Source organism: Saccostrea echinata, unplaced genomic scaffold (genome assembly GCF_033153115.1).
Source record: "Saccostrea echinata isolate AGI-Se365-2 ecotype Australia unplaced genomic scaffold, CSIRO_AGI_Sech_v1 ptg000030l, whole genome shotgun sequence".
Lineage (NCBI taxonomy): Eukaryota > Metazoa > Mollusca > Bivalvia > Ostreida > Ostreidae > Saccostrea > Saccostrea echinata.
Window position 1 is genome coordinate 2,844,105 of NW_026889779.1, and position 13,835 is coordinate 2,857,939.

The following is a 13,835-nucleotide window of genomic DNA, read 5'->3' on the forward strand; positions in this document are numbered from 1 at the left end:
AATATCTTTATACTGTAATTCAATCAACAGATAAGGAAATCCAAGCTTTAATCAAACTTTATGTTTGTAAAATATAATGTAAAATGGACACAAATTCTAGCATATCTTACTCAAAACTAGTGTGTTTATTTATCCTATATTCCCCTGTCATGAAAATGTGGAACATGAACACATTGGTTACTATCCCCCCTCCCCCAATCCACCCACCTACCTCCCATCTCTTCCGTGAGCCTCCAGCACTAAATTGAAATTCTCTGATTAAAGTATTTAAGTATTTATGAAGTTTGTCTTTGAAGCAAAATATTTTGAATTACATTAAATATTTCATTTGATATTTTAGTGAAATGTGTGAAATGATTTTTTAAATTGTGCGCTATTGTTTACAAGTGTAGGACAATTTCTATTAAAGTTCTCTGAGACTTTTATACTATTTACCCACATGTCCTTTTGGGAAAATTGAATAAAACAAATGAACAATCACTTCCTTGATAAGTGTCAAACCAACAACATAATGTGTATGATAATTACTAACAACCCTGGGAACATTTTGTGTAAATATTATTTCATGTAGCTGTTAATTTGTGGTGTGTACCTTATGGATATAGCAGGGTTCGACATTAATGTTAGTCCGTTAGTCTCAGACTAATACATTTTCATTTGGACTAATACAATCTGTGGCTAATTAGTCCGAATGGACTAATAAAAATTTCTGGAAAAAATCAATAAATTACCGTGTTCGATTCTCGACAACTTTCACTGCAAAAACCCTGCATGTATTTTTAGCTTTCTAGATTCTAGGCGGGAAGTTATGTTATTCCGAGTCAATTTTAGGACTGATTAGTATGAAATTAAATATTTTAGTATATTTTAGTATGACACATAAAGAAAGATGTCGGACGTTTGGATGAAATGTATAGAGAAAAATGAACGAGATCGGGAATACGATCGTAGTTCCTGATCCCGAGATTTCAACAAGATTTCAACGAATCTTGAAATAAAACATTTCATGCTTTGTTTATTTCAAAAAAGTATAAAAAGTACATTGCAATATTTATTTTTAAATTAACTGTTACAAAACATTGATGGTTTTTTTTTTTGATGGACTCATAAAATCGCGTGCAGACTAATAAAATTAAAGAAGCACTAGTCTGGCCGGACTAAAGCCTAAAAATGTTAGTGTCGAACCCTGTATAGTATAAATGATGAATCTTTGCTCCTTCACAATCAGTTTTTGCATAGTTTATCTATGTCTAGAATTCATCTGCTCTATGGAAAAGTGCAAGAAACACAGGAAAATGGTTTTTAGATTGCACAAAGTCCTCATGCCAACATCCAAGTATTTTTCCTCACACCTTCCTTTGGAAAACTGAATTAAAAAAAAAAACTCAGTTCACATCCCGCCATCTAATGACTAGTAAACCAGCAGGCAGCACAAAATACCTAGTTAGTTTGTTAATTAAATCAAATTCATTTACAAAATGGCCAATAGCTGTTTTCACCCTTCTTGCTCAAGATTGCATATTAAATGGCCTTGAAAGAAAAGATTTTTCAGAGAAATTTTGAATAGAATATGGCTTAGAAGATCTACTTTGTAAATTCATTTTTATATCAGAAGAGACCTATATAGTAAATGCAGAAATATTTGCTGGGGATTAAATTTCATTTCTTTTGTTGATAACATTAAATACCTAAAGAAACTATTATGTGGTGATGTATCTAGTATGGTTATTTCTTAAACAATGAAATAGGTTCCAGAAAATGATTTTTATGCCCCGCCATGAATATGGCCGGGGCATATAGTGTTTGTCATGTCCGTCTTCCGTCCTTCCATCCGTCCTTCCATCACACTTTGCGTTTAGCTCTGTTCAAAGCTCGAAACTATCTAAGGTATTTTTATCAAACTTCATATGCTGATAGATATTGATGAGAGCTTTGCAACTGCATCAACATTTTTTGACCTTGACCTTTCTTTTGACCTTGACCTCACTTTTCTTAAATTGAAGAAAGCATTCAAGATAGTGTTATCAAACTTCATATGCTGATACATACTGATGAGAGCTATTCAACTGCATCAACATTTTTTGACCTTGAATTTTCCTTTGACCTTGACCTCACTTTTCTTAAATTAGTGTCAAACTTCATATGCTGATACATACTGATGAGAGCTATTCAACTGCATCAATATTTTTTGACCTTGACCTTTCCTTTGACCTTGACCTCACTTTTCTTAAATTAATGTTTAACTCAGTTTTAAAGAAACCATTCATAATATTTTTATCAAACTTCATATGCTCATACATACTGATGTAACCTTTTCAACTGTATCAACAATTTTTGACCTTGACCTTTCCTTTGACCTTGACCTCACTTTTCTTAAATTAGTGTCAATCTTCATATGCTGATACATACTGATGTAAGCTATTCAACTGCATCAATATTTTTTCACCTTGACCTTTCCTTTGACCTTGACCTCACTTTTCTTAATTTGTGTTAAAATGTTGCATTACTAAGACACCCTCGGCGGGGCATTCATGTCCTATGGACATATTTCTAGTTAGATCAAAAAATCAATGAAATTTCATCCCCACAATTTCTGCTTCTACTTTGAAGAACTTTCAGAGTTGGGTAAAATTCCTGTTATTACAAAGGTGCAGATTGAGGCATATTGGGCATGTTTTTTCTAGTATTAAGATGAAAATATTTCTTGCAAATAAAAAACCTTAGGGAGAGACAGAATAACTCTCTAAAAGTCACCCAAGATGTTCCCTAAGTTTTTTTTTTACAAGATGAGGAGGCATTGTCTACCTGACAAGGAGGAAGGACAATTGCTTATATTTACCTGTTGATGTTTACCTATTAGCTAGTATCATTTCTCATAACCACTTGTCTTTGAAGTAACTGCCCTACTAAGTGCTCAACTTGGCCTCCATATCTGGATATACAGTAAACTCATTTATTACAAATACTGATATAGCGAATTTACGAATAGAGTGAATTTTTTTGCAATCCCCACCAAAATTCTTAATGATTCCTAGTAAAATTTTAATTAAATAACAAAATCAGATATAGAAAATTTGCGGTTATAGTGAACTGATTTTGTGTCCCCTAGAAGTTAAAAATAATGAAATCTACATTTTTTTAAAGAGAATTTTCAAGAATGTAAAGAACCACGCATGGTGACTCTCGATTCCCTCCTACATTTTACACCCATTTAATTCAATACAAATGGAAGTTTGGCCGTTAAAACTAATGATTGAATTCAAAGAAGAGTTCATTATTAATTGATTAATAATCTAAAAACCAGTGTCAAAAACTTAATTGCTTCTATTTACAACTCTTTTTCAAAAGGGAGATTGAACATTTTATCCATTGAAATCAGGCTTTAAAAATTCCTAGATTTTCAAAAACTCATGGAAATGGAAAAATGACCCTTAAGATGTTTTAAAAATATTTTCTGTTTTCCATTGATTTCTATAGTGAAAAACGCAATATTAACCAAAATTAAAGAGTTATCTCTCTTAGTTTTCCTAAATAAGTTATGTTTTATGAAAATTCATATAAATACATGTGTATCTAAATAAATATGAAAAATCATTCAAATGTGTTAACTTTGGAAATTTGGAGGTAGGCACGGCAGAACAATACTATTGTTCGCAGTTTTTTTTAAACATTGAACTGACATTAACTTCAGAAGTATCTATATTTAAAACTCAATTCATCCGAAAACTTTTGAACTCCAAAATAAATTTGGTATTTAATACTTCCCTAAATGCATTTGGTAGTTATACTTGAACGAAAAAAATCTATATTGCAAATTAGCTATTTATACATTAAAAGAATTTGTTATACGGATATAATGAATTATGGATATAGTCCAATAAGTAAATTCTCAGGTTCCCATATTAACTACACTGGAACCAAGTTTTACTGTATGACCAGTAATATCATTAAAAGGATTTAATAAATTAAAGATTTTTATTGAAAACTTTCATTATTAATATTTCTGCCATTTTAGGGAGTTAGCGGCAGATATATTTTGCACAAATGTCCATTATTAGTGAAAATGTCTTTTTTCCTTTCTTTTTGGCAAAAGTCCAATGTCATATGTTTACATGATTGCAAAAGTGAAAACTTCATTTCATATGAATAGTAAACATCTATAGAATCTACAATGAATTTATAGACCTATAGTATACTAATAACAGTGGCTGTTTTTTTTTTCCAGTTAGGCTCATTATGAGGGAGATATTTCTCTTCAGAGTAAATAAGATTTCCCTGCAGATTGTAATGTTGTATCAAATTTTGACACTTTGTCAATGCGTATTATGTATGGGAGATCAAAAGGGTCAATTTCTTATGATTGATGTTATTGTGAATGATTTATGAAAGTCTTAATAAAAGACTGCAAGCTTCTCACCAGACCAGACCAGGAGCTTTCATGAGGAAGATTCAAGCACCTGCTGCATGCAATGTTTGCATCTCACTGCTGCATTTTTTTTATTAAGAGAAATTTAAAGCATACATAATCTATTTGAAAGCACTCTGTGGTTTTACTTGTATCTAAAGGGGAGGAAGATGGGGGATGTGTGTGTGTGTGGGGGGGGGGGGGTTGTCCTCAATAGATTATTATTAACTTTTAATGCACCAATCTTATTGATAAGGGGCGAAAAAAATTAAATGTTGATTAAATTGAATTGAAATAAAACTTATCCAGAATAATTAAATGCTATTCTTCGTTGGTTGTCATCAAATATTTATATTATGGTAGATCACTAAATTTTTCTGACACCTTATTTCCGCGAGTTGGACATTTACTCTTTATTAGGGAGACAAAATTTTCACAACATTGTGGTTATTGCTCTATATAATCTTTAGGAATACTTATATATGCAAGAATGACATTTGCACGAGTACTTTAGCTTGCGTAATTACGCAAAAATAAAGTTCTCACGAATAAAAGTGAATTACAGTATTTTAATGATGGGAAGACAAATTATAAATGTGAAAGTGTGTATAATAGTTCATACTAGCTATTTGACATCACACAAGTATTTTGTTATATTATACTTTCATGTAAATTACTGTAAATGTCGTTATTTTGACGAGTTGAAAAGTTGACGTTTTTTGTTTACGAAAATTGACGAGTGTTAATTTTTATGAAATATTGAATCAAGAGTTATGTATCTTTGATTTCGCCAGAGGACCAAAAACCTGGTGGAAACATTGGCTTAGTTGTCTTGATATAGACTTGAGATTGTCTACGATTAAGCCGCTTCATGCGAAATATGTCCTGAAAGTTCACGCTGTTATTATAAGCAAAGGCAGCGGCTTCCTCGTGAACTCATTTTACAAGCATTGGCATCAATAAAATTTAATTTTGCTTGTAAAAAACATCTATAGTGTATAAGATTTGATTGAATAAATTTTGTTTTCATTATACGAGATCAATTGCCTGGGGTGATAAAGTAGGTCAAGCATGGCGTGATAATTACGCAAAGTTAGAATGTTGTGATCATGGGTGTTAATAGTACACGGCACACTTGTTTAGATTCAATGGCTTTTAAAACTGTGATTATATGTTTTCATAATTATTTACAAAAAAATTGAAATTACCTTTGATCTATTTCTAATGGGGGAAAGCCGAGAAAATTAAGCGGTAAAGTTTATAATAGTCAATGTCTGTGGTGATGCTATATAAATATATATGATGTGAAGTTTGATGAGTGGAAATTTTGACGAAGAAAAATCGTCAATATAGTCAAAATTAGCACGTCGTCAAAATTTCCGCGTTTACAGTACCTAAATCTGATTTGTTGAGAAATATTTGTTAAAAAACACTATTGACCGCTGAATGATGAAGCCACATCCTCCAGCGTAGCAACAGTCAACATTGCTTGACATCGGGTGTTATACCAAAAAATAGCGAATGCGCAGAATTTATGCGCCCAAGGTTCACTGTGATAAGTATTTGTATAAAACATTCAGTATAATATCATAAGTATTGCATGTAGTTGAATGTAACATTGAAAATTTTCACCCCTCGAAAACCATTGTTAATCTCGGCTGCACCTCGGTTGACAATGGTTTCCTTGGGGTGAAAATTTTCAATGTTACACTCAACTACATGCAATATTTATATAATATTATTTCCACCCAGACAGCCTAGCTCATGAGAAGTTAAATTAAGTTTTAAAGCTAATGTCTATCAAATATCATCGAGTTTGAAAACAAAGATCAATTTTTATGCTGCACTTATAAATATTAAAAATCATTATAAAATCATATCTTTGCTTCTTGAGGTTTTGGAAATTATACATATATCATTGAATAAATCAAAATCTCAACTTTCTCCAGCATATTTAGCCTCTAAATGTACAGCCATGATTTGCTGTGTAATTATTTTGCATATTATCTCATATTACCATGAGAAGACAGGCATACTTAGTCTTTAATGAAGCGATTTATTAACTCGTTATGTTCATTCCTGGAAGTCGTGATTAAAAATTGAATTGGAATCTAGTGACAAAAATTAGTGATGCTAAATGTTTAACATATTGATCGTCACTTGATGCATTTATTTAAAATCCACCTCCCCGTCTGTCTGATGAATTAAGTCATTGAATTTTTATTTGAGAAATGTGATTTTTATAAAGGATTTCAGTTTTTGGAATGACATTATCAATTTGGGGTGTTGGAATGCCAGTCTAAAGAGAATTATTCAATTACTATCTGTCAAAGAGCATGTGAAAAAAAACCTGGTGATGGGCTGTTAGGGATGAGCAGTGTTAGTGATGATAGCCCAAGGTAAATGGTAGGAAGTCAAAGGACAACAGCAGGAGAATCAGTGACAGGACTTTAAAATCACTTCTCCCTACAAATATATAGGAAATGTCATATTCCTAGAGGACTACTGGACAAAGGAAGTTTCTGAACCAGGGAATGTGAATGACTGTCATTTCTATACATGTAATATTGTCTCTCTTTCTCATCAATAGAACCGATCATCTTGGTTTGGAGTATATTGTATTCCTTTTTTGAATAAAAGCATAGAATTTTGTCAGGGCTGCAATTAAAATGAATTCACTTCAGGGAATACTGAGGCTGAGAAAGAAACTGATGGTGAAATTCATTTTTTTGTGAATCATGGCAGTAGACCATGATTGGAGGTTCTTGAAGTGAAGGGTTGGACTACATAATAAGTATATGAGCTGGAATCAAAATGGTCCTCAGAGAAATGCTGTGATAGAGTGCAGCTTTCATTTGGTTCCACCAATCAGCTTTCAAAGTAATGTCCTCTCCATTACTTTCTTATTTTGGGACTGTTAGGATTTTTGTTCTTATTGACTTGTTGTTATTGATGTTTTGCTCAGTAATACATGCCCTTGATTTTATCTTAAGTATATTAAGAAAACTTTTGATTGGCATATCCATGATTTAAGACATGTTTCAGAAGTTGAGAGATTTAATCTTGTGCCTGCTTAAGGAAATTTTGCCACTGATGGATGGGCCTTCATATTGAACGATCAAAATTCATGAAGAAGCAGATACACACTTTCCACTGATGATCTATCTTTATATGGCTTGGATTACTTAAAAAGGTTCCTTCCTTTCAGGGGAAATTGCATGTGAAACAAAATTCTTTGAGCAATTATGGCTGAAACAGAAGTATTGGAATGAAAATTCATTCAACAGGTTTCAGATTCAGATAGAGTTTTTTTTCTATCAAAACTATTCTGAAATGCAGGATGCTAGAGGAAATTTTACCAGAAATTGAATTAAAATGTTAAAAGAGAATAAATTGTTCTGTAAAAGTGCCATGATGTTTCACACATCTGAACATGGGCAGTCCAATGCAAACATGACTCATCGACGCAGAAATCGAACAAGAAAATTTAATTTCAATATGTCTTGGTATGGGACTTTGTATAAACGAATAAAAGGATCTCAAAAAACATGGAGTCTTTATCATAATCCACTGCATGGTAAGTATTTTGTGGTTATATAGTGTTTAATCATTTCGCAAGTGCAATATTTGTGATTTAAAAATTAAATTAGGATAATCACCACAAGGATAGAAAGTTTAGAAACTTGATGATGGTCAAAATTTTGTACAAAATGCTCAATAAATGCATTTAAAGAAAGGGAACCTGAACATTCACAATGTATGACATTTTATTTCCTGGAATTGAAATGCAGAGTTACCCTTTGTAGTTCTGTTTCTGTCATGATTCCATATTTGTCTGAATAAGTAGCAGCAAGGTCATGTGATCACCCCATTATTTTTAATTATGAATTGATAATATCAGTAAAGTTTAATTGAATCCCTAGAAAAATAAATTGTAGGAGAAAACAAATAGATAAGGTTAACAAGGGTGAAAAATGGAGACAGTGGAAAGTAACGAGAGACAGCATGAATCACCCGATTTATTACTCTCGCGAGACATATTTGTAATTATTTCTGACTGGTAAGAAAACATGATAGAAACACACTGTCTCCTATCAAATTATTTAACCATGTACTGCTTCGTGATACTTGAACTTTTGATCACCGTAAAGCAGTTTAGTGTGAAAAATTATAAATTAAAAAATTAAATGTTAACATTTAATCACAATTTATTGAAGTACATAACAGCTTATATCAGATTGATAAAGGGAGTAGATTTACAACTGTAGGATATTGGTCTGTAGTTTTGCAGAAAACAAACTTGGCAGAGAAACTTTGTTGCCATGAAGTCCAAAGTTGAGAAGCTTGATTTCTACCAGCTCGATCTAAACGCTTGCTTTCCAAGAGTGTTTTTGCAATTGTGATATCTTATTTTTTGATGTATTTTTTTTTAATTTATTTTTTTTATTTGAAAGATAGATTTATTCTTTTATAAAAAGAAGAGAATATATGACATTAAAATGATTTGATACAATGTGCAATGGGTAAATCTTACAAAGCTTCACTAAATCAAAGTAATTAAACTGCAGAATATTGCTATTCCACATATATCACAGTGTTGGCTGTAAAGTAACATTTAAGAAGGAAATCAAATTACATCTTTAATGTGGTATTTTAATTATTTTAAAATTTCTTTAGACAAATAGACAGCATTAAATAAAACCTATTGATTTTATAGTTTGTTTTCCTTATAATTGATAAACCATAGTTACGGTAGTACTACTAAGAGAAAGAGACAGATGAATGACTCTACTCCATCCCAAATATTGTGCAAGATCGATCCTTAATTTATAATGTGAACGATCTTAATATTTCCTTTGTTACTGTAATGTGGTGATAAACCTCTTAAAGCTATTAGAGGTGATTTTTATTGATTTTTTTTTTATGCAGTTATTATTAAAGAACTCAATATTTATTCACCTGTAATATCAGCTATGGTTAATTATTATGGATTTGGGGTCTCTTTGAGTGCAGAATTCAGACATACTTCCTTCTGTTTCAGTATTTTTCAGCTCCTTTTTGTCCAGTCTGCAATTAGTCCCAGTCTGTATTTATAACTGTCTGGCTTAAGCCCCTTTATCAGTGGAGGCTGATCTCCTGTACTTCAGGGTAATTAGACAAACCTGATGGATTCAGACAATATCTGAGGGAATGATCAGACTTTAGGGAATTCTCCAGAGGAAAATCCCAGTTTTAAAATTAAAGTTCATTGTAGATCAGAGATTATTGAATTCTGTAATCCTTGACTTTTTGTCTGGTCTTGATTTCAGATAAATGTAAATAAGGATTCCCTTGGAATTTTTCATGAAAGATTCACACTTATCTAACTGATAACTGATAATATTAAAGAAGAAATGGGTGTAGTAATCTCTGCTTTACAAAAAAATTAATGTGGGAAAATGGAAATGTTGTTTCATAAATGTGGGACATTAAATTGATAGTGGAAAGTATATCAAAACATGATGAAATGTGTCAAAAGAAGAATGAGCATTAAACAGTTTTCTTTGCTTGTCAGAATTTAATATAGGCCTTATATGTAAATTGAGAGTCCACAAGCATATGGTCATTTGACTGCCAGCACTTTCATTTAGGTCATGTGTATTGGAAAGCTGTGTTTAACAAATTAATAAATAAATGTATTTTATAAACATATTATAAAAATAAATATACAATTAGATATGGTAATATTTGCCAAACAGTCTTAGGCTGGTGTACAACCTGGAGAAAAGATACTTAAGCATTGAATTCTTATTTTTGGATGTCGTCGGTCCTATAACACACCTGGCCATTCCGACAAATTGAATAGCGCGCGTTAGCGCTGTATGATAATTTGTCGGCACGGCCAGGTGTGTTATAGGACAGACGGCATGCAAATATAAGAATTCAATGCTTATATTTACATTCTCTAATTTTCTCTCTTCAAAATTGTTTATTTCGTTTATTTTCATTATGAATTAATATTAATAGACGCAAGAGCTGTTGTGACATTGGAAAGTTAAATAACGCAAATGAACACTGTGATGGGAAAATATGACAAATAATTTTTAATGCACAGTTGTTGTATTTTTACGATAATTTAACAGGATAATTGTTTTTACCTGGTAATTAAACAGAGTCAAAACAATATACATTTGGGTGTTCGTAGAGTATTGAAAATGCATATAGTTCTTACTGGGTATTCTACCGCGCAGTGACAAGGTTTCATGTGTGTTATAGATATTTGAACGTCGTAGATTTCCAATGGATTTCATAAGAAAAAATGCACTGAATGTAAATATAAAAGAATCAAACAGTAAATACTGTAGACAATAAATACTGTTACAGTAAAGCACAGTTACAGCCACTTACCAATAAAATGAATTTATGTAATGGATATATGCCGAATACTGTTCTATATGTAAAATTATCAGACTGTTTGAGGCCCGTTAGGGCCGAAAATAGTCTGATAATTTTACATATAGAATCGTATGAGGCATATATCTTACTTAAAACATTGCTATTTAAATGTCCAAAAGTTACCTGGAGGAGTCCGATAATTACACAATAGGAGTTCAGGCATCAATAGTTTTCTACCTGAAACCATCTAATAAGTAGACAAAAGAAAAGAGAAAGTTTTTTTTCTTTAGACAGTAAAATCAGTGAGTGAACTCTTTTGTCTCATTCATTCATTCAATGGCAGTCGTTTGGCTTAGCAGGAACTATGGACAGTGGTCAGGTGGTGAAGGATTTTTTTATGATTTGGAATATTTTTTTATTTAGTGCATTTGACATTGATACAGATACAGTGTTGGATGATATCTTCAAAATGCATTTAAAGTAAAAATGCTGATTTTTATCTAAATTTTTAATGGGATGATATAATGAAAATCTTCTGTTTTAAAAGTGTGGTCATTGTCGAACAAACCTTGTTAAATGATGAGATTCGCAGACTGGTTATTTATCAGAAATGGATTTAAATTGGCTTATTCACAGAGCTGTATCGAAAACGCTTTGCAAAAAACCGAATGGAAAGTAATACTTAGGAGGAAGATTGAAACTCCAGTTTCTTCTTGGATTTGCTTTTTTTAACAACTTAATTTCCTCGCGTTCGCTTTCTGTGATTTTTTTCTCCCTAACTTTTTTTTGGTTTCTGGACAAATTAAACCTTAATTTCACTCTAGTTGTTGTTTTTTAACTACTGTCCGATTTTGTTATCACTGCTGTCCGATAATATATTATTGGACTGTTAATTATTATTATCGGACGGCTACAGGTAAATTTTTAGACTGCAAGAACAAAGGCATGACATCACAGCAATGTTTTAAAGTAATATATTTTGTAAAGTTATGAAGTTGTGCATCTGTGTAATACAAATGTAGAGTAATAGTGGTTATAGATGTACTTCAAGCTTGGACATAATTATATTTAAGAAAAATATGGTGCACATACTTATTTTTTTTTGGCTTGCCCAAGTTTGTAATGCACCAGTTGATAATTCAGTCATGGATTTGCATTTGAAATTTATCCTGAACAAATATTTTGGCAGAGGATATGAGTTATTGTGCAAATAACTTCACCTAAATATGAATCACTCTAGAAGAAATACAGGTAAAATAGCTATTATAAAACTAAATGTAATCTTGCCTTTTTTAATTATCAAAATAAATTGAAAATATTTTTATATACATGTATTTTTAACTTAAGCATGTGATAGAAAAATATGACCAACAAGACTATATGTGTAAATATACAGCATTTCACCACAGAATTTTTCATATCAAAAATAATTTTCCAATATTTAATGTTCTAAAAATAGTGTGTCATATATGCTAAATAGTGTAAACAAGCCAAATTTAACAACCATGCATATTGATATTATTGCAAATCATTTGCATAAAACCTCATTTGTAAGAATTCAAACAGTATTTCTTGCTATTCTACAAAAATTTCTTTTTAAATTTTTCTATACTTTATACTTTACTTAAAAATAATCCTGCTAAAGCATGCAGGTGCAACTTAATAGCTGCAGAACTGTAGCTCTCTGAAAAGAAAAAATATTGTCAGGCCAGAGAGAAAAAAAACTGTATATTTATTGTGCACAAAAAGTTGCCCTCGGTTCTGGATTTGTTTCTCCAAATTCTTACCTCGACAACACAAAAGCTTGTTCTCTCTCAAGTACTCTTGTTGTTGACATCTGCATGAATCGCATTTGACTGAATTGTCTTGCCATCCAAAAAGGCAGTATAAATAGGCGAAATTTTGGATGATCTCAATATCAGGCCCAGGAGGGTATTAACAATGGTTTTTTGAAATGTTTTGATTTGACTGTTTTGGTTAATTTAGCAATATTTTGAGATGGCAGTTTAAATATACAGAGAAATAAATTGAGATACAGCACACTTTTGTGCGCCATTAATATACGCATTTTTCAATGGGTGGCACTATAGCTTTCTGGTCGTCCATCCCAATTTTTTTTGGACCAGTGAGTTCTGTAGCTAAGTGCAGCTTTGCAGGTATGACAAGAAAAAGAAGGCCAAGTATTGCACTTTGTAGAGATTTCATTTGATACCGGAAAAATGTGTCCTTTGCATGCATGATAATACCAATGAAACAAAAAACAAACTTTTAAAATAAATTTTAATAATTTTGTTGAATACACTTGCAGTTTAATTTTTTTTTTTTATTGAAAATATATCCTTTAAATGTTGACTGCATTACTGTGAGGCTATACAAATATCAAGTCTGGTTTCAGATAGGAATAGTTGACAAATGTTCAACAGTTATTGTTGATAGTGATCAGTGTAAAGAGGCCTGGTTGTGGAAATAGCTCCTTGGTGATTTATTAAATTACACTGATTAAGATGTAATTAAGTCCCTGGATATTCTGTGATAATTACAAAGGCTGAAATTAAAGCTATTGCACTTTGTTTTATCTGATAATATTAGCATTGTACCTGTTAACTTTATTGACTATGTACAAAGCCCCATATTTGGACAAAACAGTTTATTAAAACTCTTACGCCAGTTTTGAAACTGATGCCAATATTGTTGATTGTTAAAAAGGTTTAAAAAAATCCTCCATGAAAAATATGTAACTTGGATTTCATTCAGATACGAGTTGGTTAAGTACAACAGTAATACCCCTCCCCCCCCAAAAAAAAAAAAAGAAAGAAAGAAAGAAAACAAAGCAAAAAACAAAAATTGAAGTACAGTTCTGTGATTTTTAACTTGATACACTGGTCTGAAAAGTGTACACTTTTGTTAAGCTTCAGGTATTTTGTAATTCATTATGGGACATGAAAGAGTGGTATTGCTGTACTGGTTTTATTATTTCAAAGCTTCCAACCATCAAATCCCAAAGAACAAAAAGATTTCCAGCTTGTTGAGCCGAACAAAATTACACTTGGTCATA

The 13,835-nt window shown here is 31.6% G+C and overlaps 1 protein-coding gene across 4 annotated transcripts in view; it reads left to right on the forward strand.

The window, feature by feature from the left end:
• Nucleotides 1–13,835, forward strand: part of LOC133197107 (protein Fe65 homolog) — a 49,155-nt gene that overhangs the window by 18,048 nt on the left and 17,272 nt on the right. For 3 of the 4 annotated variants that reach the window (XM_061332954.1, XM_061332953.1, XM_061332952.1), the window contains exon 1: nucleotides 7,781–7,982. The exons of the other annotated variant lie outside the window; for it this stretch is intronic. In XM_061332954.1, the coding sequence (XP_061188938.1) occupies nucleotides 7,781–7,982 (202 nt within the window). Of the gene's footprint in view, nucleotides 1–7,780; nucleotides 7,983–13,835 lie in introns of those variants that run through there. 4 annotated transcript variants of the gene reach the window in all.